The 27,671-nt window shown below is 35.9% G+C and overlaps 6 protein-coding genes across 9 annotated transcripts; 3 read left to right on the top strand and 3 right to left on the bottom strand.

Moving 5' to 3' along the window:
* Positions 1–529: 529 nt before the first annotated feature.
* LOC140967616 (uncharacterized) lies at positions 530–4,921 on the top strand. 3 transcript variants are annotated; one of them, XM_073428233.1, is made up of 15 exons: positions 530–945; positions 1,344–1,441; positions 1,599–1,699; positions 1,831–1,909; positions 2,040–2,103; positions 2,203–2,249; positions 2,364–2,456; positions 2,542–2,632; positions 2,815–2,863; positions 3,215–3,331; positions 3,417–3,564; positions 3,702–3,794; positions 3,885–3,953; positions 4,444–4,505; positions 4,583–4,741. In XM_073428233.1, the coding sequence occupies exons 1-14, from the start codon at positions 888–890 to the stop codon at positions 4,471–4,473; spliced, it is 1,137 nt and encodes a 378-aa protein (XP_073284334.1). In that variant the 5' UTR covers positions 530–887; the 3' UTR covers positions 4,474–4,505; positions 4,583–4,741. The 3 variants fall into 3 exon arrangements, with proteins under 3 accessions (XP_073284334.1, XP_073284332.1, XP_073284333.1); XM_073428231.1 differs by having other exon boundaries at positions 532–945; positions 4,463–4,505; positions 4,583–4,921; XM_073428232.1 differs by having other exon boundaries at positions 533–945; positions 2,043–2,103; positions 4,463–4,505; positions 4,583–4,921.
* Positions 4,922–5,715: 794 nt separating this feature from the next.
* On the bottom strand, positions 5,716–7,601 carry LOC140967642 (uncharacterized). The gene is made up of 3 exons (XM_073428330.1): positions 7,372–7,601; positions 7,017–7,083; positions 5,716–6,777 (listed from the first exon to the last, which is right to left on the bottom strand). Exons 1-3 carry the CDS (start codon positions 7,447–7,449, stop codon positions 5,927–5,929), a joined length of 996 nt encoding a protein of 331 aa, XP_073284431.1. The 5' UTR covers positions 7,450–7,601; the 3' UTR covers positions 5,716–5,926.
* Positions 7,602–8,388: 787 nt separating this feature from the next.
* Positions 8,389–11,230, bottom strand: LOC140967612 (ornithine transcarbamylase, chloroplastic). Its single transcript, XM_073428226.1, has 5 exons — positions 10,965–11,230; positions 10,049–10,383; positions 9,629–9,760; positions 9,246–9,521; positions 8,389–8,774 (listed from the first exon to the last, which is right to left on the bottom strand). The coding sequence occupies exons 1-5, from the start codon at positions 11,161–11,163 to the stop codon at positions 8,592–8,594; spliced, it is 1,125 nt and encodes a 374-aa protein (XP_073284327.1). The 5' UTR covers positions 11,164–11,230; the 3' UTR covers positions 8,389–8,591.
* A 2,401-nt stretch (positions 11,231–13,631) lies between these two features.
* Positions 13,632–16,644, top strand: LOC140967605 (5-formyltetrahydrofolate cyclo-ligase, mitochondrial-like). Its single transcript, XM_073428216.1, has 7 exons — positions 13,632–13,971; positions 14,037–14,177; positions 15,102–15,266; positions 15,585–15,626; positions 15,719–15,764; positions 15,885–15,955; positions 16,068–16,644. Exons 1-7 carry the CDS (start codon positions 13,698–13,700, stop codon positions 16,202–16,204), a joined length of 876 nt encoding a protein of 291 aa, XP_073284317.1. The 5' UTR covers positions 13,632–13,697; the 3' UTR covers positions 16,205–16,644.
* LOC140967604 (uncharacterized) lies at positions 16,445–18,417 on the bottom strand. 2 transcript variants are annotated; one of them, XM_073428215.1, is made up of 3 exons: positions 17,584–18,417; positions 17,282–17,447; positions 16,445–16,587 (listed from the first exon to the last, which is right to left on the bottom strand). In XM_073428215.1, the coding sequence occupies exons 1-2, from the start codon at positions 18,382–18,384 to the stop codon at positions 17,283–17,285; spliced, it is 966 nt and encodes a 321-aa protein (XP_073284316.1). In that variant the 5' UTR covers positions 18,385–18,417; the 3' UTR covers positions 16,445–16,587; position 17,282. The 2 variants fall into 2 exon arrangements, with proteins under 2 accessions (XP_073284316.1, XP_073284315.1); XM_073428214.1 differs by lacking the exon at positions 16,445–16,587 and having other exon boundaries at positions 16,663–17,447.
* Positions 18,418–20,163: 1,746 nt separating this feature from the next.
* On the top strand, positions 20,164–24,300 carry LOC140967603 (hydroxyproline O-galactosyltransferase GALT6-like). The gene is made up of 7 exons (XM_073428212.1): positions 20,164–21,320; positions 22,219–22,451; positions 22,565–22,855; positions 22,954–23,082; positions 23,158–23,331; positions 23,550–23,657; positions 23,764–24,300. Exons 1-7 carry the CDS (start codon positions 20,468–20,470, stop codon positions 23,971–23,973), a joined length of 1,998 nt encoding a protein of 665 aa, XP_073284313.1. The 5' UTR covers positions 20,164–20,467; the 3' UTR covers positions 23,974–24,300.
* Positions 24,301–27,671: the final 3,371 nt, after the last annotated feature.

The raw sequence follows: 27,671 nt of genomic DNA on the forward strand, positions 1-27,671 counted from the left end.
TTTTCCTCTATGCTATCCGGATTTCGAACTCGTGTGACGCTAAAATGATAGAATCTCTTCGGAGGGTGTTTGATAAAATTGATGTTTTTATTGGTTTGGCTGTTGAAATTAAGATTGCATTTTAGGTAATCAATATGTAAGATACATTTGTGCATATCAACCTTTTCAAGTTGTTATGTGTTGATAACAAATGAACATCTATATATACTCATAAACTCGAATTCTTCGGTGATCTATTTTTGACTTTTTTTCTATAAATATAAGTTTTACGACTTAAAAAAAAATCATCTTAACTTCTGACTCAAGTTTGCGAATATTGATTTATGATATATATTATATATGTTTCGTAAATACATTTGTAAATGATGTCCACGTATTTCAGATTTACATGTCATTCGAACTCACTGGTCTGCATTCTTGAATTTCCTCAACATGACAGGTATTCCTTGTCCTGTAAAAATTGACAACCAAGGATAAGTTAGTCTATATATGACGTTAGATTTCGCCCACCTGGATTAAGTGGCCATGCCGTACATTATGGGTTGGCATTAAGTATATTACACCATCCGTTTCCAGAATTTGACACTCCCTTCTTCATTTATGTCGCTAACCGATCACACCTAATGGACTTGGATCCATTCTAAATCAAAATCCCATTTATTACCCGAATCTAAATCCTTATACTTCCTAATTTTGTTAATCTTTTTAATTTACGATCATTCTGCGTGGCCACATAATTTAATTAAAGATTTGTCTTTTTGAATAATGGAGGAGTACCTAACGAGAATTTGTTAAAAGTTTATTACTTGAGCCGTTTGCTACACAGTTGGAAAGGCTGAATGATGAGTGCTTGAGGATTGGGGTTGTGGATTTCTCGTTGGTTATCAATGGGCAGTTCAGAAGAGAGAGTTGTAGCAGTGATCATGGTGGGTGGACCCACTAAAGGTGTGATTTCTTAGCTTTATCATTTGAGCTTAAAGTTGTAATTCACTTGTAATAAAGGGAATATGTTACTCAATAGTCTTGATTTGGTTGCTTGGAAGGTGTAATTGGTCCTCTTTATGCAGTTTCATTGAGATTCTTGAAATTAGGGAGTTCCTTTTGAATGTTTGGACTTTAAGATTGGACAAGACAACTTTTTTCTTGATTTCACAATTTTTTTGCTGTGATTCTTGAATTTAGGGAGTTCTTGTTGAAATTATGAATGTTAAGATTGGATAGGCCAACCCTTTTCTTGATTTTACGGTTTCATTGTGATTCTTGATACGAGGGAGTTCTTTGTTAAAAGTTTGCGTCTATAAGACTGGACATTACTATGGTATTGATGTGTTTCGAGAATGCAGGTACCAGATTCAGACCATTATCGTTGAACATTCCGAAGCCCCTCTTTCCATTGGCAGGGCAACCGATGGTTAATCATCCGATATCGGCATGTAAACAGGTATGCATGCCCATTGAATGCTTGCATAATTACCCTGTTACTTTAGATTTGATGGTGTGAGAAGTGAGTGCATTAGCAAAATATCAACGTTCGTTAACTAGTTTGGGGCCTGCTAAGCTGTATTGATTGTAACTTGTGTGTGTGATGTATCTTTTAGATCCAAAATCTGGCACAGATCTACCTTATTGGTTTCTACGAGGAGCGTGAATTCACACTGTTGGTCTCTTCAATTTCTAACGAGTTTAGAGTTCCTGTTCGGTAATTTTGATGCTGCACTAGAACCTTTTTCGCAATATCAACAAAAAAATTCGGCGTTTTTTATGGTTTCAATAAAATCATCACAACCCTTTCTTATTGTTAGTCTTGATTCCATTTTATCTGTCTGTCAGATACTTGAGAGAGGACAAACCACACGGTTCAGCTGGTGGGCTTTATAAATTCAGGGATCTTATAATGGAAGAAAATCCGGTTGATACTCCACAGTAGTCTGATATTTTTTCATACTGATATGGAGTAACCTCGAGTAGAACGCAAAATTCATTTCTAATGAAGTATTATTAATTTACAATACTTTAACACCATCTTGCATTTTACCTAGCAGTCGCACATAATTTTGCTGAACTGTGATGTTTGTTGCAGCTTCCCACTGCCTGAGATGCTAGGTATTTTCGTGCCCGAGATTAAACTTATCTATTTCTATAATGAATTTAACCATGTTTAAGGAATATTGAACTTCGAGTTCAATGGTATATCTCTGGCAGATGCCCACAAAAGATATGGTGGGGTTGGAACGATTTTGGTGATCAAGGTCATTAGCTTTATTTTCCATCTGCTTGGCCGCTCGATGATTCTATATATTCATTCTTTGTTATAATGCCATTTCCTGCACTTTTTACTTCATATTCATATATATCTGTTTTAGGTCTCTCCTGAGTCGGCAAACCAGTTTGGTGAACTTGTGGCTGATCCTGATACCAATGAACTGTTGCACTACGCAGAGAAACCTGAAACTTTTGTATGTACACAAATCCGAAGTCCAATTAATTGTTTCACGGCTTTTTTGAGATATATAATAAAATCTGCACCATGTGGTAAAACAGGTGAGTGACCGTGTGAATTGTGGTGTATATATATTCACTCCGGACATCTTTATAGCTATTCAAGGTGTATCTGCACAACAAAAAAGTAGAGGTTAGTCTAATATTTGAAGCTTTTGGTTGAATACCAGAAATAATAAGTTTACAATGTCCTTAGTCTAATAAATTTTTTATTCCATTCACTCCAGTCTTTGTGATTTCCCTATTTATGAGTACTCATCATGTATTATTTTGATTTAAAATGCGCGACGATATACTCTTTTTTGTTATTCACAGCTACTCTAAGACGTTTATCCAGCTTTGAAGCACTTCAACCTGCAAACAGGTAGAACCTGCATCATACAGTTGATAACTTTTTTCTTTGGGGAAATTTCAATTAATAGAACATAGTTATTATCAACGTCATAGTCACTTTGAGTCCCGGGAAGCATCTGCTTAGCTCACCTTTTCCTTTACCAAGAAGGGGGGAGTCTTATCAGTATTGTAAAACCTCAATGACCTGAAAAAACCCGAAACACGCTCACTCTTTTTGAAAATTTGAATTTGGTTGTAGATGTAATACAATTAAATGAAAATTGGAATGCAAATATTTATTCTCAAAATCAACTGTCATTTATTCGATTTGAAATCATCAAATATTATTTCTCTTTTATTCATAATATAAGTTCGTCGACAGGAGTCTGCCTGCCGGCTTTGTAAGATTGGATCAAGATATTCTATCACCCCTTGCTGGTAAAAAGAAATTTTTCGTGTACGAAACAATGGACTTCTGGGAACAGATCAAAACTCCAGGGTGAGGAATGATATTCGATACTCAATTCTTTTATGGGAAAAATGAATATTTCTAATGATTCTTGCTTAAAAAAAATTTTGTGCAGAATGTCTTTAAAATGTTCTGGCTTGTACTTAGCTCAATTTAGGCATACCTCGCCTCATCTTTTGGCGAGTGGAGATGGCCTAAAGAAAGCTTCCATTTCTGGGGACGTATTTATTCATCCATCTGCAAAAATTCATCCAACTGCGAAAGTATGCTGACATGTTAATCTATGAAAACCAGAGTTTCTTCTCTTTTCGTTTCTTTGTGCTCTATAGCATACTGGTTTTTATTTTTTTAGAGTACGTTCCGATTTGATTTTTTGTTCTTTTTTGCCAATGACGAGTAGATTGGCCCGAATGTTTCAATCTCAGCCAATGCTCGAATCGGAGCTGGCGTGAGGCTTGTCAGCTGCATTATTCTTGATGATGTTGAGATCAAGGTACCATTCTCCCAAGACATAAAACACAATTTTGGTGAATGCTGGCCGAATGCTTTGATGAAAAGAATTTTTTGTGTTAATGTGTATCAGGAAAATGCTGTGTTGATTCATGCCATCGTCGGATGGAAGTCGTCTATTGGAAGATGGTCCAGAGTTCAGGTACAGCACGAAATTTGGTCAAAATTCATGAACTTTTATTCTAAATCGTGGATACACGAAAAATCAGATTTCTTGGCAATTGGCGTGTAACCTGAGATGCTGAAACTCTTGATTTTTTTTCTCGATCGTCCCAAAGTTTAGATTCTCGGATCAATGAACCCAAATGAAGGTCTTCAAAATCAGAACAAATTCATTCAAATTCCGCCACAAACAACCTAGTGGCCATGAAAAAGAGTGGTCTTCGCTTTTACAGTGCTGTCTAGTGAACTAGTTTTAGAGTTGGTTCATCTTTTTGTGTGCTTTTGCTCATTTTTCTTTTCCCCATATAACGCAACTCGTGTGACTTGAACCTAGTCTCGCGAAATCAGTTCTTCTACACTCCACACTTGCACAAATACCCAATTGTCTACACCGATAACATGAATTTCATCAGTGAAAAAATTGCCAAACTCACCGTCTTTTCATGTTCTTGATGCAACAATTTCATAAGCTTAATGATCGTATATCAGGCCTCAGGTGATCACAATGCAAAGCTTGGAGTTACGATTCTTGGTAAGTTTGCAATGTATGTTCTGTATCGGATATATATATATAATTAACAACGTCATGTTCTTTTGTTTTGCAATAAGGCGAATGCGTGGCGGTGGAGGATGAAGTGGTGGTGGTGAACTGCATCGTTCTCCCGAACAAGACTCTTAATGTGAGTGTTCAAGGGGAAATCATATTGTAATATGTGCCATGCCCCATTGCCAAGGATTTCAATCACTTTTACTGCATTCATTTCACGTGTAATTATCCTTCTTCTTTTCCATTTTTTTTTATGTTCTTTATTTCTTGTAGATTCGCAAATGAACTATTATTATCATTGATTGTTTCTAGTAATTTGATGCGACTCTTAGCTTTTTCTTTGGTTGTTTTCCCGATGAAAAATGAAATAAGGTGAACCGGAAGCCGAGTCATACAGATAATACACTAGCTTCTTGTTACGCTTTTTTATATTTTATTCAAGCATTTGAATAAAATAATTTCATACAGAGTTACTACTCTGTTTTTTCAAAAGAAAATCAAATATGTTTTATATACCCAAAATAAGTCTTCCCCAAAATGAAACTATTCAAGCACACAATTTTTTCTTTAAAAAAACTTTGGTAATATTTGATATGCTTCCAAAGCATTTTTTGGAAAATATTATGAGAAAATATGTTCGTATTGATTTTATTATTTATGGTAGATATTGCGTTATATAAAAATATATTTGGTTCGGATATCACATTAACTAATTTGTTTATTGAATAATCGAGTACTTATTGTGAATTTCGAGCTAAAATTAAACGATACAAAGCTTCTACAGCTGTACTTACGACCTTTATGATTATTTTGCATGGTTGTCATTCTGTAGTTCTAACATAGACATGGCTGTCTTCCTACATCATCTCGCGACTCGCACCATGCAGAAGTCCATATAATAGATACTCCTCAAATTTCCAAATGCCGACAAAAAGAATCGTATTGCTTGATCGGTCCAAGACAAATACCATGAAGGTTCGCAAGAAGTAAGCGAATCAGTCAAAGGGATTATCGAAAATTGTCCACTTAATTTTATCATCAAGAAGAGCATCAGCTATGTATCACTTCCGAGCAAAATCTCATATTAATAAAGTTCTAAATGTTCCATTTCTGTAGCACTTTATCTATTCACAGGATAACAGGTTTTCTAAAACAGCATAAACACTGTACAGAGCGTATCAGCAAATACCAAAGAGGAATGGAATAAATTGCCCAGTAATTAAAAATATCTTTCATATATACCAAAACCCAAAGGCTATGAAGATGAGTCTAGTAGTAAACACACATGCAAGTCATGCTTCGGAGAAACAAGCTCAAGGATTAAACTCTTCCTAAGACCTTGTTATCATGCTACGAGAACGAGCCAATTGACAAGTCAAACCGCCTCCGTCCAGTATAGCCTCTCCCTAAACTTGGTCATGGGAATACTGCTTCCTGCAGCCTGGACATCGTCCATCTTCCTCCAGAATCCTCTTGTGACAAAAGAGGCAGAGCCTGAATCCGCACAAACAAGGGAGAAAACTCGAGTCTGTGCAGTCTAACTCTTCAAAGCAGATTGGGCATGACGCGGGGACTGGCCCAACATTCTTACATCCCCAAACAGATGCTCCAAGGGTAATGCGCCGCTCAGAATTCAAGGGGAAACTATACTGCTTTGATAAAGTGGGTAGGCATTGAGGCCGAAGAGCATCATCCACCCTCCAAGCCCGGAAATTCACTGAAGGCCTCTGCCCACGCATTCTTCCACTCTCTGGATTTGCATTTGAAATCTCAATCACTTGGTTTGTTATTTCCAAATGAAAAGTGGAATTTCCATGGTTATCAAATGGTAATGAATCCAACTCTGAGTAAGGGGTATGCTCAGGTTTTTTATCAATTTCAGCCAATGCATCAGCTACAGCCTCCCAATCATCCAAGCACCCATCATCACTCATGATTTCTGGATCGCATCCATTGCTGCTACTGCTGTGACTGCTTCTGCTGCTGCAGCTTCTGCTACTTCCAGTAAAGTTGGTCCCAGAATGATTTCTTCCAAATAAACTACTGGCATGACTGGTAGGACTGTCTGAAAGGGAGGATCCAGAGTCGATGTAATGCTGCATCAATGATCCATCCCCGTAACTCTCAACACCACCTCTTGGAATTATCTCCATTTTCTCCATCATCAGGTCCCTCTCTTTCTCGGTATCCACAGATGGCCCCCCATGTTTCCCTGCTCCACTATCCAGTTCCTCCTTGCACCTCCCCTTATTTTTTACTGAGATATAGAAAATCGCAATCACGACATGTTAACGCATAATAAAGCAACTCTTTTTTAAAATAGGTGCACACGAACGCACAGAAGAAAAATAATAATTATAAGAAATCAAATATAAACAAAACAAAGAACACACGCACTGATATTAATTAAACACAAATGCAGATAGACGTTATGCCATGCGTGTGGGGGTACAGGGAACTGAATGCATGTGAAAATTGGAACAATGTCTTGCAAACCTTGAGAAAGCCACTGCTCACGACGAGTATCAAGCTTGCACTGCTTCAGTTTCGCCGAACGATTGACCTAAATTTCAGAAGACAAAATTCGGTAAAGACAAAACTCCCAACGTCAAATATGGGCACCAAAACGCAAATTGTACCAAGAAAATTATATCTTTGAAGACTCCCAATCACAAACAACATTGAAATCCATAAATATATGAAATTTTACAGTCACATCCACCCCTGCCCTCTAAAAATAATCCAACAGCCTCACAGAACAAGAATTTAAATAAAACCACACGGAAATGCAAGCAATACAATGCAAGCTCGAATTTTGTTATATATTACAAAAAATGAAAAGACAACATACCCTTTTTTTCTTGGCAAAATTTTTGGGGTTTGAGGAGACCATAGGGATAGAGGCGGTGGGGATGGAATCAGAAACCATTGCTGAGTCGAGTGGTTGGTGAATCGGAGAAACCCTAAAGTGATCAGATGAAGCGGTTGATTTAGAGGGAGAATGTGGATAACGGCTTCCTTTGCAACGCTCAACCCTTTTCGCAGATCTTTTTACGCCTTCACAACAGGGGATATATATTCAAATCATTTGTCAGTTTTGCCCTTAGATATTGTTAGGTTTTTGTGTTGCCTCCCCTGATAACGTCGGGGTATTATAGTCACATTATCAAAAATATCTTCACTCGGAACCTTAAGCGACGTCGTCGGGTTAAAACGTGCAGAATGCCAAAAGGCGGTGGTTTTTCACTAGAAACCGAATACGGACAAACAAAATATTTGTATCTAAAATTATCGAATTTAAATTGAACTCATCTACGTTTGAATTATAATTTCTTGTTAATATATAATATAAGTGTGTACTAAATAAATATATTCCAAACATTTGGGTATTTATATGTTATTATTATCAACTGTTTGAATATTATAACATGTTCGAATTTTTTAAGTCAAACTCGAGCTCAAATTTTAAATAGTAGGTCTTTTGTCTCACACATCTTTATTCACAGGACGAGTAAATCATGTTAAAATTTATTTTTAAAGAAGACTATTCTACTATTTTTCGTCCCAAAAACCACAAAACATCAAAATCTAAGATTTATGGCCCCAAATCACTATTTTATCAATTTGATCTAAAATAAATCTGTACAGAATAAAATAATAAGTTTTAAAACGAAATGACAATGTTATAAATTTATGAAGCAGCTTAATTTCTTGGTTTAATTTATTTTTACTGATACCAATTTATAAGCATTTAGTTTGAGTATAATGGGACACCCCAAGAATTTGTGTGTTCATTGTCTCAATTGAACATATATTTTCTAGCATTGCATATCGATCCCATGGCATTTTAATGATTACGATGATCTCGTTGATGACTAAGACCGACTCAAATCGAACCAGAGAACGTTGATTATTTTATTTCCAACAATTTGTTAAACCATTTGTTAATAATCCATCACACGAGAGAGAGCGGGGTGGGTACTAGAGACCCGCAGCTAAGTTATAGGATGGAGGCGCCAGGATAGAAAGAAGAGGAAGTTTAAAACATGCCTTCTGCTGATTGCCACCGCTTCACAACCCAAGAGCATGAAGCATGATTGCGTTTTGCGCATGCATCCGGTTCTCTGCTTGGGGAAAAACGATGGAGTTTGCAGCTTCGACAACGCCATCAGTGACCTCCACCCCTCTTTCTGCTGGTAGACAATGCATAAAATAGGCTTTTGGACCTGCCAATTCCATCAGGGCTTCATCCACCTACAAAAGTTTTCGAAGTTCACGGCAGCATGGAGGAAACAAAATCTATCAATTATGTTATCTAAAATTTGTCTAAGAGAATGTGTTGTTAGATGAGTAAAATAAGTTCAAGGTGCCACCTTTATTGCTCAACACAACTATGTTCAAGGTGCCACTTTTTCTGAGCAACCCGATATTATAACCGATGGATAGTGAGATACAGATCCGACATTCAAACTCCATACTATATACTGATCTTGCAATGATCATTGACCTAGATGGCAACAAGAATTCCACACAATAGCAACATGACTAAAGACAAAGATATTGTAATATCCTTGCTGTCGTGGAGATATGTCCACTTTTTACACTCGTGAAGTGAATTTCAGATAACCAATAACTTAGCGCCTATGATATATCAATGAGAGTAATTTTACGGGTGCGGAGGTGCATGACCTAGTGGCCATATATATTTTCTTGAAAGTTGCATACCTGGAATCCTTGGAAAACTTTACGGCGGTATTCAGCTTCTTCCTTTTGTCCCATGCTAGCCCAAACATCTGTATAGACAACATCAGCTCCCTTTACAGCCTCTTTCGGGTCACAAGTTATTTCGATTTTGCTGACTCCAGCTTTTATTGCAGTTTTTGTCGTCCTGGCGTCAGGTTCAAAACCTCTAGGGCAGGCGCAAACAAAGTGGAAAGGGATCACTGATGCCAGCAATAACCAAGAATGCACAATATTGTTTCCATCGCCGACATAAACAACCTGAATAATGGAAAATATCAAAAAATTAATGTCGATAACTTCAAAATTCAGAATTAATGGACAGAGGCTATCATCATAAATGGCCATACACAGCCTATAAGGCCAACCTTAGTTCCCTCCAGATGACCAACATGTTCTATGATTGTGAGTGCATCAGCCATTATTTGACAAGGATGGTTGTAGTCAGTCAGCCCATTGATCACGGGCACAGAAGAATATTTAGCAAGATCTATAATGTCCTGCAGAAAGAATGAGTGTCAGTATCATTTCACAAGACCTAGATCAAAGACACAATCAATAATTGAAAATGCCACCTAACAAAAATGTATGTTGTCATGTTAGTAGCCACGAAACTTGGATCGGATTAGCATGTCAGAAGAGTAACACAAAGCCAGTTAACCAGACCAGGTGCTGGTCGGGTTCGAAACAACATCTGAATTGTGAAAATCGATGGATGCAAATGAAGAGTACATTTGAGCTCTTGAAAAAACTAGATGCACTTAATCAAGGAAACAACACTAGCATACCTGATGCGCAAAAACTCGAGCCATAATGATATCATTATAGCGAGAAAGAACGCGGGCAACATCACGAGTTTCTTCCCGTTTACCCATCTGGATATCATCAGGTCCCAGGTACAGAGCATGCCCGCCAAGCAAATAAAATCCTGTCTCGAATGAAACTCTCGTCCTCATGGATGGCTTAGCAAATATCATTGCCATTGTCTTCCCTTTAAATGGAAGATATGTCCTGTCTCCGGATTTTATCATCGACTTGACCTCCCTGGCTCGATCTAAGATCTTTAAAATGGTGTCTTTGTCAAAGTCTCTGATGTGAAGGAAATCCTTCAGACTTTCTTTAGCTGAAATATCAAACAAAATGCATATATTAGAAGCCTTAAGCAACAAACACTAGAATAATTGGTAGTAAAACATGGATAAAATGTGCTTCCGTTGAGGATGCTTACATCCCACAGTATGGCAAATGTAATATAATATTTTGGAAGTAAAAAATCAGGGTCATCAATCATGATAAGTGGAACCAGTGCCTGGTGGCAAAGTAGTAAGACGGGTTTTCCCGCTGCATTACCACCAAAATATTTACAGAGCTATAATCATCCTACATATCAACAAAAGGAATGCATTAAATTCAATACACATCGTTAGACTAAAAAGTTACGGTGGCAAAAATAAGCCACTAAACACTTTTTTCCGACCAAAATCTTGCCTTTCAATTCCACAGACCTATAAAGTTCACACAAACAAAATAACAGAAAACAGAAGGAATGCAACGCTACCATCATCACGAAAGTAATTAGCTTACATGGCTAACGCGAAATCAAAATGGCTCCCATTCAGACGCATTTCAAGCAAACACAAGATTTAAGAACATAATACATACCAGAAAATTACAACAAAAGGTGAGTAAAATAAAACTTCGAACCTTTTCCATAGACGGAGGAAGGAGCAGAAAACAGTGTCTGGCACGAGATTCCTCGGGATATCGCCGGTGAGGGAACGAAGACACCGGATGGTGGGTAAAGAGATCGGGCAGTGAACGAGAGCGAAGACGCTGAAGAAACTGAAACTGCCTCCGGCGACGTAACGGAGGAGAGGTGGCAAGAAATGGCCGCCGCCGCCATCTGAATGAAGGAGTTGCCACTGAAGGAGTGGGTTAGGTTAGCGTGTCGTGACGGTGGGAAAATGCAAATAAACCGGTTTTTTTTAATTAAATATAAAGGGTAAATTCTCCTTTAGTCCAAATCTCAAGTGTTTTTCTCGTTTTAGTCTCAAATCAATTTTTCAACCCAATTTAATCCCAAATCTTCACATTAATTTACCGCATCGGTCTTTCTATCAATTTGGAGTTGAAAGTAACGGAAAGAAGATACGCTCCTACCTTGAAGAAAGCCCAAATCAATTCACTAGCCCTAATCGATCTTTTCTCTTCCAAGCAAGTCGGTCGCTGCCTGCTTCAACTATCATCCTCCACGCACCGACACATGCTCGATGTAAAATATTAGTCATGTAAAGATTTCGGCTATTTAGGAGCAGGAAAAGGAGTTCTCAGATGTCGGTAAATGTACCTATCAAATGACAATCATCATTCATATTTTATAAAAAACCATATACACAATATAATGAAGGGTAGGAAGTAACAGAAATCGTCAATGTACTTGTCTTTACCCAATTTTGCACAATGTTGTAATTCACTTACAGGAAGAAACTAGTTCTTGTTTTTTGCATGAATAGGCATTCAAAAGATCGACTTGCTTGGAAGAGAAAAGATCGATTATGGCTAGTGAATTGATTTGGGCTTTCTTCAAGGTAGAAGCGTACCTTCTTTCCGTTACTTTCAACTCCAAATTGACGGAAAGACCAACGAGGTAAATTAATGTGAAATTTTGGGACTAAATTGGGTCGAAAAATTGATTTGGGACTAAACCGAGAAACACACTTAAGATTTGAGACTAAACCGATAATTTATCCTAAATATAACCTCACGGATTCGTGCAATTTTTTTATAAATATTTTTTTTCAATTTGTTTATAATCCATTTATATATTAAATTTATGTGAAAATAAATTACATCATTTTTCTATTCTAGTTACTAATGCTTTAATTTATTTAAGTAAATAATTAAATTTACTTAAATAATTTATTTAATTACTTAATATTACATATATCTTATAGTGAATTAAATTCAACACTAAGTATAATATAAATTCGATAAATGTATATTTCAATTTTAATCTTTTGTTTTTTGTTGGGAAAAAGATAATTCTAAAGTTTTTCTCGGCTAAATGATTTTGTAGCATGTTGATCTTATTAACGCCTAAGATTAGATTAGTTCATTAAATTTGCGAGACACTAAATGATTTTCTTTAGTCAATATAATAAAAAAAATATTATTTTATTTTTTTGATTTATTTCCACCTCAACACTTATCTCAATTGAATTTTTTAACTAAACGTTTTGATTATTATACTTTTAAAGAAAACCAAAAAATAAATTAAAGTTAATTTTAAACATCAAATTAATAAAGACGACTAATTTTAATTAATTTTAAAGATAACTGTTATTTTTTTACGATACAATATAATATTAAGCTACTAGAATTAATCACAATTTATGATTATGAAATCATTAACAAAACTGAATGATAATGTAAGATTAATTTTTTAGTTCAAACATTTCTTGATCTTCATGTCAAAAATTGTATATGCTACCTAAGACACGATTTTTATTTCTTATAATTGTGATCAACCATGCAAAACCTTGTACTAAGCGACTGATAGACATAATAAAGATTGTACTGACATGAATGCCAATAAGCCAAACTATAAAACCTTAAGCATAACAAACACAAATAGTTGTTGTATGTCATAAGATAACACTTCAAAAAAAATTTTAAATTGATTTTGGGTGAAACAGTAACTTTTATATACATGAAAAGTGACTGAAGATGAGGATTCTAAATGAATTCAAATTATATTTGTGTGAAACAAATTATTCTTACATATAAGTTATTTAAAATTATTTATAAATTTGTAAAATTTTCTTTAATATTTTTTTAAAATTTTTTTGCTAGAAAAATAATAAAAATATTATAGTAGCCTTCATGTTTTATGCGCCGTAAAATTTATATCGATGAATACTTATATAACTTTTAGCTAGTTTTTAAAGGACGTGATTAATGTATAAAACTTTATAATTTCAAAAGACATCATGAAAAAGTTAGCAATTATGATTGTTGTAAAAAAAATTTAAAATTGATATATATATATGTATATCATTTTGTTTTGTTACTTTGAATAATCATAGTATAACCATATTATTTTTATAATTCTAAGGTTCGTAATATTGAAATAGATGTCCCAATAATAATAAGAATATGATTGATTAGAGATCGCGTTAATAAATATTTTTATATTTAGAAAGAATATTGCAACACTAAATATTTATATGTTTATCAAAACTAAAACAACTCAATTATATTAATATCCAAGAACTAAAAATAAAAATATGAACTTTATTGAAATAATACTTACCTATTTAATATACAAATTTGATATATTTTCGTGTGTCTACTACGTAACAAAACTATATAGTAAACATTTGAAACTGCAAGATTATTGAATATATTTGGTTATTCAGGTGATGGTTCTATTCCGAAATGACCATAGTGGGCCTCTTTTTCCATAGATTGGCAAGACGGATGACCCACCCGTGCACATTAGCGGCTGCCCCATCTCCACCATTGCCCACCAAGACCCCTGCAATTTCCGTCCCTCTTCTTCACCTTAACCTTCGCTCCTCCTCCACCTCATCCTTCTCCAACATGAGCGCCACCATTGATTTGGATACCATTTTCAAGCTGAAGAAGTCCCTTCGTTTCAAAATTAAAAAGGAACTCAAGTCAATGGATCCCATCCTCAGATCTCGAGAAGGTATAAANTGTTTGATCTCTTAATGACATAGGTTCGTGTTTATATTGGTTTGTTTGTTTCTTCAGATGATGCAATACAGAGAATTGTATTGGAATCTCCATGGTTTAAGACATGTAAAAGACTATGTGCTTATCTAACTTGTGCTGCTTTAAGAGAAGTGGATACTTCTAAACTCCTGTTAGAAATCCTAAAAGGCACGGATAAAGGTATTTGCTTTGATGAATTACTCTTTGCTGCTTCGAAAAGTTCGTTTTAATGATATATTGTAGAAAAATATTATAACTTGATTTAGATCTTCCTTATATTTGGGATGATATATTGCATATTTCTTTTAATCATCAAATTTGGGTTAATTTCGTTTTGATCCCTCAGGCTATATCTTAACCCACACGAACTAGCAACATACATGGTTTAATATGAGTTAGCAGGTGTCTGACTGTCCCTGCAAGCATATGTGAATAACCTTTAAGGGTCTAGTTTATAACATAGTTATTAAAAGTATACACGGCATACCTTCCAGCACCAAGACATAAGCCAAGGTGCAGTCTTTTAGAAAAGCGCATACCTTGGCTGTAAGTGTACCTTAATTACAGCCATCCTTGGTTGCAGTCGTGAAATACATTGTGCTTTATACACTGACCCATATATGTCTTATTGAGGTTCGGTTGTTCATTTTGGATGTCATGTAACTTAATTTTCTGAAGCATCTCAATTCTACAATGCTATGTCTTAGTGTACATCGTTTAGACAAGCTGTGCTCCTTGTCTGGAGCTTCTCTGTGGTGCCTGTGCTCCTCAATGTTCTTTAGGCCTCTAGCAAATATGGTTAATCTACATGGATACGATATCAGATTTATGAGCAACATGTGCAGTCTGTAACACCTTTTTAAGCATAAAATGTTTGATGATGTCCTTTTGGTGAAACATATAGGATCCTCACGAACACTCTATGGTCCAAGCTTCCTTGATTATATATCTTAGTGAAGAATAGTCAGATCTAGAAAAAATGGCAATGTGTTGCATAGGGCCATCAAATTATGGTATCTGAACATTATTGCAGTTATTTAATTTAAAGGAGCTATACCCGTCGTTCCTGCTCAAGAGTTTTATTAATGTTTTTTCAATTTTAAGACGGTCAGTACCGGGTGAGAAAGACACTATATGTTCCGAGGATAGAAGACAAGAACGGTCATATGAGGATGCTGAACATCTCTACTATGGACGATCTAATTGCAAATTCAATGAACATATTGGAACCAGCTCCCCTTGATGCTCAGGGAAACAAGCTCGAAGATGGTAATTCTTGCATGTTTTCTGAACAAGGTTTCTTTGAAACTTTATGAATTCGTCTCTGAATTTTGTAGTTCACCATTCGTTATCCATTTTGAACGTCAGTTTATTTGTAAATAACTAGGACCTTGAAAGTGCGCATAGTCAGATAACTAAAAATATGAGAGTGCTGAATAATCTGATCTAATTCTATAAGTCCTTGTCAGAGAGTTTTCTTTGTCAAACTTTAAATATTGCGCTTGATTGATTTATTTTGGCTGCTAAAATTTCAGGGAATTAAAGTCTAATTACATATAAATTTCTGTTTCTTTTATTCTTTTGCAGTCATGTTAGCTAATGAACCTGTAGACTTGTTCCTTTTACCTGGTAAGCACTTTCTTCCAGCCCAAATTCTTCTAGTCCAGAAATTTTTAACTCTGTTGAATTTGATCTCATTCGGGCATCCTTTTCCACTACAGGACTTGCTTTTGATAAATCTGGCCGACGATTGGGCCGTGGTGGAGGGTATTGCTCCTTTGTGACAGGGGTTTTGTTTTAGTTCTTGGTTCTTGTATTTCATTCCTTTTTCTTAAATTCTGACGGTTTTAATGTTCTGTGCCAATTTCATGTTCCTATAAAATAAAGTTATTACGACACATTCCTCACGAAATATCAAGAACTCGCCGAGGAACGCAAGTGGCAGAAACCATTGTTGGGTATGTTTCATTACACATTATGCACGGAAATACATTGTCAACTTGAGCTACAAGGCGGTCATAGCGTAAAATATTGTTGACTCAGTGGGACATATTTTTATTTCATGTATAGTTGCTCTTTCTTATTCACCACAAATAATGGAAGAAGGCGTTATACCTATCACTCCAAATGATGTTTTTGTGGATGCGCTTGTGTCCTCCTCTGGTGTAATCCCCATCACTCCAGCTGCCAGTGCGCTCTGTTCCTGACAAAGATGCAACTCTTTTCGCATCGGCCACAAAATATGTTTTTGGTTCGCGAGTGGGAGATTATTGAATGCTCCTTGATTTGGTGTTCTACTCAGAATTTTCATCAATAATTTCAAATAACTTAGTAAAATTTTCCTGATTTAGGAGATATGACAGCACAACACTGGATTCAGAACAGAACAGAACAGACGTTTCTTATGTATATCTAATTTTTGGCTGAAGATTAGAGTCTGTTAGATGTAGTTATGATGTACGCAGAATTTCATTCAGCATGAATGTATCCCATGCTTTGCATGATTTATCCAGAGAAAAAATGTGATGCCTTTTGCGTAGTAATTCAGATTTTGCATTTAAGTTTTCAGGTCCGATTCCAAAGTAGCTGGCTGCAAGTAAAGCGAGTATCTTAAATAAGAATTAGCTTTTCTATACTCCCAACACAAGATTTAAAAAAAATGAGGTTCATCGATAAACATGTGTGCTAATATGCAATTCGAAAATTAAATGAACTTTTTTTGTTTACTTGATCGTACCAAGTAAATGGCCAAAGATATTACTTCACAGGAACTCGCAAGGCCAATTCTAACATTTTCAGAATCTACGGATCAAACAATAAAAAGCTTTAAACATACATGTTGATATTCATCTAGTATCTACATATTGGTTTGTCTCTCTAATCAAGCACCAAATGAAAAATGCTCTTAGCTTCAGAGGGAAGCATATGGCTTCTATGATGCCAAAGATGACAAATCATCAATTCTTGAAATCCAAAATACGGATCGAAATTGATGCTCATAACAATAATACATCATATGATCCCAAAAACACATGTACCCATGGGCCATGCCAATATCCAGTTCATGTCATCTATCCAGAACGTTTCTTTCATTGGTGTTCCAAAATGATTTCTCATACCATATTTTATAAATATTGGTTGTTTCCGTTGCGGTAAACGACATCAAACAATGAAATGTTCCAATACTTTCCCAAGTAAAACTACCATGTGTAATCCAATAACGAGGAGGCGACAATATCATTCCAAAGTTCTGTCTACGCTAAAAGGAAAATATTAGATATCACCTCATTCAATTTGAATCTGCTTTTGGACAGTAGTCTTGAATAAGAGGATATATATCTTGTGATCCATAGAAAAATACATGAATCCCCCAACTGAATGGGTCACGAATGACCCAAAACTTGTCCCCACTATACAATGCCAAGCAGGTCCATAGGCCTCATCAAATTCCTGCAGAAACAAGAAAATAAAAACAAAGACTATCCGATCAATATGTATTTAAGGAAATAAACCAATAAAAATTGAAAGAAGAAAACATTAATGATCAAAGTCCAACATCTTAAAGATTGAACTTATGACTAAATACCTTTTTAAGTGTAAAAGCAAGAGACTTGGAGGTGAACTTCTCCAAGCTATCATGAGTCTTTCTTGCACAATTAACAGCATGTATTTGCACAGACGGAGACATATCAACAGCAACAACTCTCACACCAGCACAAGAGAAGAAACCAGACAGGTCAATTTGTGAGCCGATAACTGACTTGCTTCTTCTTCCATTATCAAGCGGGAGAGATGACACAGATAACCTTCTCCCATCGAACCCTTTTTGAAATCCCTTAACTTGGTCTCTTTCTAGACTCCTAGTCATAAACTGGGACGCTTTTTTCACGTCATACTCTACCAAAAATGGTTTCTTTTGTTCTTTATTTGATGGGTTCTTGATTTTATCCTTTTCTTTCACCTTGGCCCTTGAGCTGAAGTGATTCCCCCCCTCAATTTTTGAAACTGGGAAATCGTTTCTTTCATGGTGGCTCTTTGACTTGGTCAAAGTCGTGCAAGATGTGTCCAGAACCGGGGATACGGTGAAGGTTTTTTGTCGGAAATGGTTCTCCGGTCGAGGATGAGGATGCGGGTTAGAGTGGCCTAAGGATTTGGAGCCAAGTTTCTTGTGATTTGCATATAGCTTGGAGAAGCGATACGATATGTTCTCGACAGTGGAAGCAGGGATAGTGATGGGATCTGGGATTGGGTGGTGGTGGACTTCGGGGACGGAAGTGATGACGGAGGCGGCGAAGGGGGTGGGTTTGGGGTGCTTCTTGAGTGAGGGATTCATGGATGTTTTGGGGTCGGTTTGTGCTGCGATGCGCCTCTGGCTGTTGTGTGCCATTTCTACAGACAATAATGAAACTAGAGTGGGGTTGTGGAATAAAATGCTCCTCATTTAATACATCAACTTTTTTGTTCTATAACTATATTAATATTTAAGTATTTCAATTATTAATTATGTTCTATAATAAATTCTTAGCTTTTATAATATTTAAGTATTTCAATTATTAATTATGTTCTATAATAAATTCTTAGCTTTTAATTAGTACATTTACATTTGACTATGTCATATGTTATTGAATAATTTAAGCTAATTTATAAGGTTTAGGTAAAATTTTGTGGGACTTGTGGAATTGTGCCCAAAAAGGGAACGAAAACACCGACATTATGTGGAACACAAATGAATAATGTGTTACAATTTACAATTATGGTGGGCTCTTTCTCATCTTTAGTAGTGCTTTGTGGTCCAAACTGATAAGTGTAATAATAACAATAGTACTTAAAAGATACAAGCCAAAACTCATACATGTATATTTTCAATCAAAAATCCACTTCTTCAAATTCAAACACTCGTTTGTCCTTGAGCAACCATTTTCAAACTGTTGTCTTTAAGTGTATAACTAATTATTCATATTTATTATCATATGTCGGACAACGATTTTTATGTAGACCTCACGTGTCAAAATGAAGGTAAATCATTAAACACAACCTTAAAAGTAATGCATAAAGATATCATTTTATTAACCGGTTTGGTCATGCCAAATTCTACTAATTATGCTTAATTTATTAGCATTTTTATGATATAAAATAAAATGGAAATCATAAATCGAATTGGTTGCATTACTATTTACATCTTTTATGATTTTAATATAGCTCAAGGAGATGTCCGATTCAGTAGACTAAGTAATCACTTTATCAATGATCAAAAGTTCGATTCTTTCAACCAATATCTTCTCGAACGATCTTGTGACACATAATAGTTTGTAGGCAATTGCATATTTGCGATACTCCGAAGGTTTACCCAATATATATCGAATAGAAGCGATTATTAGTTCTCGCGTCATGTGTGTGCACATAAAATCTTAATTTATAGACAAGTGTTGCCCATGAGGAGTTCTTAAGGTCCCAAATATATATGTTTGAATATTACCTGATTTATATAATTTAAGTTGAAAAGAAAAAAAAAAAGAAAAGATTTTTGATATTGTTTTATATAATAATTGAAAAATAAATGTATTGTTGCTCATTTCTGCTCCATCAACTTCAGCTCTGGGATGTCATAATTTAGGAGTTAGCAATTAACTTTTGATCAAAGTTACAACAATCAGAACCCCAAGGACAGTCTTTAGGAATCGGAATAAAACTGATTTCAAACATCATTTCCACATTTTGTTGAAACCGAAACCATCGATTATCTGAGACCTGGAATTCGAGTGGGGATGCACTTTGTGAAAAGATGATGCTGGAATTTGAGCCCACTTGCAAAAGTGACGAGCTTATCTAGCAAGTTTGAAATTATTCTTGATTTTTTTAAGCAAAAATTTGTGTGAGACGATCTCATAGATCGTATTTTGTGAGACAGATCTCTTATTTGGGTCATCCATGAAAAATTATTATTTTTTATACTAAGAGTTATTTTTTATTGTGAATATCGGTAGTGTTGACCCGTCTCACAGATAAAGATTCGTGAGATCGTCTCACAAAAGACCTATTATAATAATAATAATAATAATAATAATAATAATAATAACCGAATTCTGCTAATTCCTCGGAAGTATCTAAATATTTTAATATATCTATATCATTTTATTATTTCAATTTGAATTGCTAGGAGAACCCAGAATTTCACCTTCATCACCGTCTCCCCTCTATATCTCTCTACGTATGCATACAGGACTCTTGTATCTCTATCGGTCGAGACGTGGATGAAGCTTTGTGTTGCTGACCTAACGTCTCTATTTACTTCCGCTGGAATTATTTGGCACTTCTACAGATCATACAAACGACACCCTTTTTTTTTTCTCTAAAAAAAGATTCCAGTTTTTACTTGGGTTTTCGTTATTATCAATACCAGCTATTACTAAGCCCGAGCTGCCGCCATATTCTCAGTTTCTTTTTTTTTTTTGTGAACTGTTGTTAGAAGGATGAAGAGAGCGACTTCAGAAGCGTTCTTTTCGCTGAGCAGGGGAAGATCAATTCTGATGTTGGTTGTGTTTGGGATATTGTATATACTTCTGGTGAGTTTTGAAGCGCCTTTTTTGTTCAACAATGGGTTTTCTTCGGTTTCGTTCGAAGGTTTCTCTAATAATGGTTATGGATTATTGAATCCCAAAGCTTTTGTGCTTGAAAGCGCGGAAAATTTGGAGGAAAAAGTGGCTCCCGTTCGCCCCCTTGATAATGTGCCTCAATTAGATAGACCCGAGAGAATAATTACCGACTTTACTCAGACTTTCGTTTCTGACTTGAATTTTAGCGCTGCCAGGATTTCGGAGTCTGCAAGCGAAGCGTTTGAACTTGGCAGAAGGCTCTGGCAAGAGCTCGAATTAATGGAAAAGAATAGTAGTTATGAAGGTTTTAGTTCTAATAACACTCCTACCAATAGTAGTGGCCTTAAGGGTGAGGATTGCCCTCTTTCAGTGACAATATCTGGCAAAGAATTTTCGAAAAATGGGAGAATGGCGGTGTTGCCGTGTGGGCTTACGTTGGGATCACATATAACAGTGGTGGGGAAACCAAAAGTAGCCCACGAGGAGGCCAATACAAAGATTTCGGTGTTGAGGAAAGGACATGATGTGATGGTTTCGCAGTTTGTGATGGAGTTGCTAGGCCTTAAGACTGTGGAAGGGGAAGACCCCCCTAGGATCCTGCATTTCAATCCACGGTTGAAGGGGGATTGGAGTGGGAAGCCTGTCATTGAACAAAATACTCGTTATAGAATGCAGTGGGGTACATCACATAGGTGTGAAGGTTGGCAATCACGGGCTGATGAGGAGACAGGTGAGTAGAGGTTGTTTCTTCGTGATCGATGTTCTTTGCTTGCGAATGATAACTTTACATGGTTTTGGATTCAAATAGTAAATTTCATTCTTCTTTTTGACGAAATTTATAATTATCAGAAGTTTATTTTGATTAAAATAGCTTGAACGAAATAGATGAGTTTGGAAAGAAATCATAGTTACCAGCTGTTAGGTGGAGCAACGACAGTATGAATCCATTTCATTCAAGGTATTTGTGTGCAGATGTGCCGAAGGTAAGGTGTCACATTCTCGTGTCCGAGGGATATTTTCTTCCGGTCACAAGGTGTTGATCGTGAGTTCATAACAGAGGAATTGTTGCTTTTTAACAGTTTTATATCCAAATGTTTTAGCATAATAGAATTTGGGACATTTTACATGTAACTTGAGCAATTTATTCCTAAAGACCAATTTTTTTATCTCCTAATTATGAACTATCAAAGGATGCAGGAGACTCGTTTTGCTATATTTGGAGGTTTGCATCATAATTTTGTTGCTTTCTTGTGCCACATAAGTTTGTTATGTAGTTGTTCTGCGTTGTGTTTTCTTGATGCTGTATATTCAGTACTTCCGTTGTGGGAATTGTTGCTTTTTAACAGTTTTATATCCAAATGTTTTTGCGTAATAGAATTAGGGACATTTTACATGTAACTTGAGCAATTTATTCCTAAAGACCAATTTTTTTATCTCCTAATTATGAACTATCAAAGGATGCAGGAGACTCGTCTTGCTAGATTTGGAGGTTTGCATCATAATTTTGTTGCTTTCTTGTGCCACATAAATTTGTTATATAGTTCTGCGTTGTGTTTTCTTGATGCTGTATATTCAGTACTTCCGTTGTGGTGCTGTGATTCCTGGTTAATTCTGTTGGCTTTCTGCAGTTGATGGGCTGGTGAAATGTGACAAATGGATTCGTGATAATGAGAATGGGGCAGAGAAATCAAAGGCAGCTTGGTGGTTAAATCGGTTAATGGGACGAACTAAAGAGGTCGATATTGATTGGCCGTTTCCTTTTGCTGAAAACAAACTCTTTGTTCTAACTCTTAGTATCGGCTTTGAGGGTTACCATGTCAACGTTGATGGGAGGCATATCACTTCATTCCCGTATCACACAGTGAGTATCTTATCACTGAACTTTAGTGTTGATATTCAAATGACCATGTTATCACTGAACTTTAGTGTTGATATTCATGTGACCATGTCTAAGAGTTTACTTAATGTTTATAGGGATTTGCCATCGAGGATGCCACTGGATTGACTTTGAATGGAGATATTGACGTTCATTCGGTTTTTGCTGCTTCCTTGCCCACCTCACACCCGAGTTTTGCTCCTCATAAACATCTTGATTTCTCTGGCAGATGGAAGGCCCCTCCTATTCCAGATAAGCCAGCAGAACTTTTCATCGGTATTCTTTCAGCAGGCAACCACTTTCCTGAACGTATGACGATGAGAAAGTCTTGGATGCAGCATGAGTTGATCAAATCTTCAAAAGTTGTCTCTCGGTTCTTTGTTGCCCTGGTAGCAAAAATGATAGGTTTCTTATAAAATAACTTTTTCCTTTTTGATTTCTTAAGTCTAATGTTGCTGATGCTATTCTTGAAACTAATCTTTAACAGCATGCAAGAAAGGATCTTAATGCTGAAATAAAGAAAGAAGCCGAGTATTTTGGAGACATTGTAATAGTACCATACATGGACAACTATGATCTCGTGGTTATGAAAACTGTTGCTATTTGTGCGTATGGAGTGAGTAATGCGTTCCCTGATAAGTTGAGAATTGAGAATCTTCTTTCCATTTCAATTCAATTCATGCACTTGCAGGCTCGGACTTTATCTGCTAATTATATCATGAAAGGCGATGATGATACATTTGTGAGAGTAGACACAATATTTATGGAAGCAAAAAAGGTGCCTGCAAACACTAGCTTGTATATGGGAAACATAAATTACTATCACAAGCCCCTTCGTAGTGGTAAATGGGCAGTTACATACGAGGTACCATTTAAACCTTTTCCTTTTTTTGGCTTTTTCGGTTGATACTGGTGTAACACGAGCTTTGTCTTTAATATGCACATGTATTTCCATGAATCATCCTCAATTATTTGAGCTTTGTCAGTAATATGCCGACGGTTTTTTGAAATTTGACATGCTTTAATAAAAGCATTTATGGCAATAAGGCTGATATTATTATCACTTCTTTTGTTGCGATACAGGAATGGCCAGAGGAGGAATATCCACCTTATGCCAACGGTCCAGGCTATATAATCTCATCAGATATCGCAAACTTCATTCTTTCGGAATTTGAAAAACATAAATTGAGGGTAAATACCATTGGCCCATCTTTTTCAAGATTTCACACTTGCCCATGTCGGCTCTAATAGAATATCACATCCGAAAGCAACCATCAACAGTTTATTGAATGTGCAGTTGTTTAAAATGGAAGATGTTAGCATGGGAATGTGGGTCGAGAAATTCAATAGCTCAAGACCTGTGGAATACGTACATAGCTTAAAGTTTTGTCAATTTGGATGCATAGAAGAGTATTATACGGCTCATTACCAGTCTCCAAGGCAGATGACTTGTCTTTGGAACAAACTAAGACATCAAGAAAAGCCTATGTGTTGCAACATGAGATGACACTTGAAATCGCTGCAAAATTTTGCTGTGGAGATAACACATTTGTAAATCAGGTAGACTGAATAGATTGGAGCTGTTCAAAGGCTGAAATAAGTTAACTAATCTTTCCTGCTTTCTTTTTTTCCCGTGTCATTCTTTTCTTTCGTTCGAGGATGAAAAATAATGTGAAGTATAGCATGAAATATGTGCAGTTGATATCTCGTCGCCTCTTTCTTTACTTACAGTGTAAAAATTCTTCCACGAAAAGGGAAGAGACTGGGGATTTATAGAGTTTTTTTTTTATTTTTATCTTCATTATATAATGATGTTACAGTGAATCCTTCATACTGTCCGATATACTTACACCGACATAGTTTTACGCACGGTTTTCTTGAGTCGTGGATCCGTCCCTTATCAGTATCTCGGATTACACGGCCCCGTAAAAATATTTAGATCTCCCTGGTGTTGGAACTATTTGTAGTATTTTTCCAAGTTGTAGAACATATGATTGAATTGATGCGTGAGCCAACAATTGGTAAGTGGTTGAATAAATGTGGGAATGGTGGCATGATGATATATGAGTACAAAATGACATTTTAGGCAATGAAAACTACTGTGGGGCCTTTTCGTTATTGTCGTCGTGTGAAATAGTCAAAATGTTAGTTTTAGTCCTGCACATATTGGGTTAAGAAATTTTAGTATTTTATTTTTTAAATTAATTATAATCTTGTAACTATGTCAGACCTTCCTTATTGCATTTGATATATAGTGTGATAAATTAGATGTATCCATACATCTCATCACTTATTAGCTTTTCTCGCATCATCCAAACAACTTGATCGTTCCAAGTTATTACCAAGGTAGGACAGGACAAGTAACCTTTCACTTGTTTTAAAGGATCACAATTGGTCAACTTTTCTTTCATCCAATATACTATTGTGACACGGACATCTATTTGATGGATCCATTTTCATTTTTTATTATTCCGAATTCATTGAAATAATTGATTGAAATTTAATCAACCCCAAACCAGTTCCTTAGACAAACTTTGAGGACAGAATATTATTCATTATTTGTAACGATCATGGGTAGTAGATGGTAGGTTGACACAACATGAACTTCAACTCATATCAATACATCATTGCTGATTATAGGCCGTAGATTAGTTCAACGTGAGCCGTAATACATCGTCATTCATAAAATATTTCATAAACTACTGTTCATGCTAGACCAATCTACCACCTTTACCAATAAACACATGGATATATGTTGAGATTCATGTTGATCAACTTACGGTAATGCTCGTCACATTATTCTTCACGAAAAGTTGTCTGATTTCGTCCCGAGGCATCATTACTGATGGCCTCCACATCAATTAATGTCGCGTTTTAATGATGTGATGTTGTCACAAGCATATATTAGTTTTAACGAGAAATTGGTCTTCAGTCTCCAGCTGTCGTTTTTTTTTTGTGTTCAGTCTCTGGATACTTTTTTAGTACCACATTTTCAAATGAAGTGTACCACAATTTGTATAACATAACACCACAATTTTGTGGATAGAGAGTGAACCCAAAAAAATATTTTGATTGATGATTTTTCATCACTTTCCTCTAGTTTTAATTAAGTATAAGCACATTATTAGAAGCGGACAGGAACTAGTAGTCAGTAGAACCGGCCAATCTTGGAATTTTCTTTATTACTTTTAGATTAACGCACCGCCATTTAATTTCATATATATATATATATATAAATAAAAATTGGCAAGAACAGGCCCCACAAGCCGTACAAATAAGACCAAATTCGCATTTTATAGTTTTTTTTAGAAGAACAAACAAAATGTAAAGCTATCACTGCTTCAAATTAATTCCATTTTATGCAAACAAGATATTAAATTACTAACTTTATAAAAAAAATTATAAACAACATTTCATGTTAGTCTAATCAGGAAGGTGCCACATATATCAAATTATAGCTGTTTTTTTGATTCAATATATATCATAAAATATTTATTTTTTCTCATAAAAGTATGTAAATTGTGCTTAAAAGAGTCTCTCGCACTCTCGATAGGTTCGTATCATGCGTCCGTTCATATGAAATTGATTGAAAATCAATATTTTATTATTTATGAATTGAAAGTATGTTAGTTGTCACACATCGATTGGATAAAATCTATGAGAGTTGACTATATGGACTTGGACAATCCCTCTCACATTGAGCAAGTTTTTGGGGTTGAGTTAAGTCTAACTCTCAATCTTGACATGATATCAGATGATTTTTTTTTCCACAATTAGATGAGTATACATATCGGTGGATCTGTTCTTGAGTGATTTCGAGTGATTTTGCATGTATATTGCATCTGTTTTTTTATTTTTTTTTGGTGTGATCACGACGAATCCGACTTCAACCTTCGGCTTCAATGATCAATTGTATTTGCGTCCCTCTGATGCTCCAGGTACGTCTCTGGTTGTCGATCCGTTTATTGGATCTGAGAATTATAGAATTTTGAGCAGAGCTATGGAAATCGCGCTTCAAGCTAAGAATAAACTTGGATTCATCAATGACACTTGTAGAAAACCAGCTGCAAATTCTCCAACATTGTGTCAATGGGAGAGATGTAATGCGGTTGTATTGTCTTAGATTTTTTCTTCGGTTTCTAAAGAGATCTTCTGTAGACTTGTCTACGCGGATGATGCATCAAGTGTTTGGGAAGATCTCAAGGAACGGTTTGACAAAATTTGTGGTTCTCGAAATTATGCACTTGATCGTGACATTGTTCGATTATCACAAGGATCAGTCACTATTTCTCGAAGCTCAAGCAATTATGAGATGAGCTAGCTTCGTTGGTGACTTCTCCGTCTTGTGATTGTCCCAATTCCAGAGTATATGTTGAACACAAGCAACAACAACAATTGATTCGGTTTCTCATGGATCTTAATGACAGTCATAGCTCAATTCGAAGTCAGATCCTCTTTATGAATCCATTCCTTTCTGTGAGTCAAGCCTACTCACTTGTATGTCAAGAAGGAGCACATCGAAATGTGCTAGTCTTCCAACCCATCACAGATGCTCCCACAACGACATTTTATTCTTCATCCTCCAACCATTTAGATCCAGTCAAGTGTGATCATTGCTTTGTACCAGGACATACAGAGGAAAATTGTTTTCGTTTAATTGGTTACCCTAAAGGGCACAAGCTGCACAGAAAATTCCCTCAAAACAAAAATTTTAAGCCCAATTCAAGGAATATGAGAGCCTTTGCCCACAACTCGGTCAGTGATACATCTGCAACTACTACTAAATAACAGTCTATTCCATCATCTGGAGCACACTTTACCCACATCCAATATGCAAAAATTCTGAGACTCATTGAGAATTCAAATATAAATTCTCCACCATTGGCAAACTTAGCAAGTATGATCACTAGTTTGATGTCCATTTCGGCTGCTAATGAACATATATTGGATAGTAGTGCGAATACTCATATTTCAGGTACATCTACTTGACTTCAGAACCTTCAACCATGTCTCTCTTTCACTGGATCAGTTAACCAACCAAATGGTAATTCTACCCCATCATTTATAATGGCTCTATTTAGCTGTCATCATTTTGTGCATTAACCAAAGTGCTCCATGTCTTTGATTTCAACTTTAATCTTCTGTCCATTTCCTAATTCACCAAAGACAACCAATTTTGTGTTGTGTTCTATCCATCCTTTTGTT

Source organism: Primulina huaijiensis, unplaced genomic scaffold, assembly GCF_012295235.1.
Source record: "Primulina huaijiensis isolate GDHJ02 unplaced genomic scaffold, ASM1229523v2 scaffold25443, whole genome shotgun sequence".
In the NCBI taxonomy this organism is placed as follows: domain Eukaryota; kingdom Viridiplantae; phylum Streptophyta; class Magnoliopsida; order Lamiales; family Gesneriaceae; genus Primulina; species Primulina huaijiensis.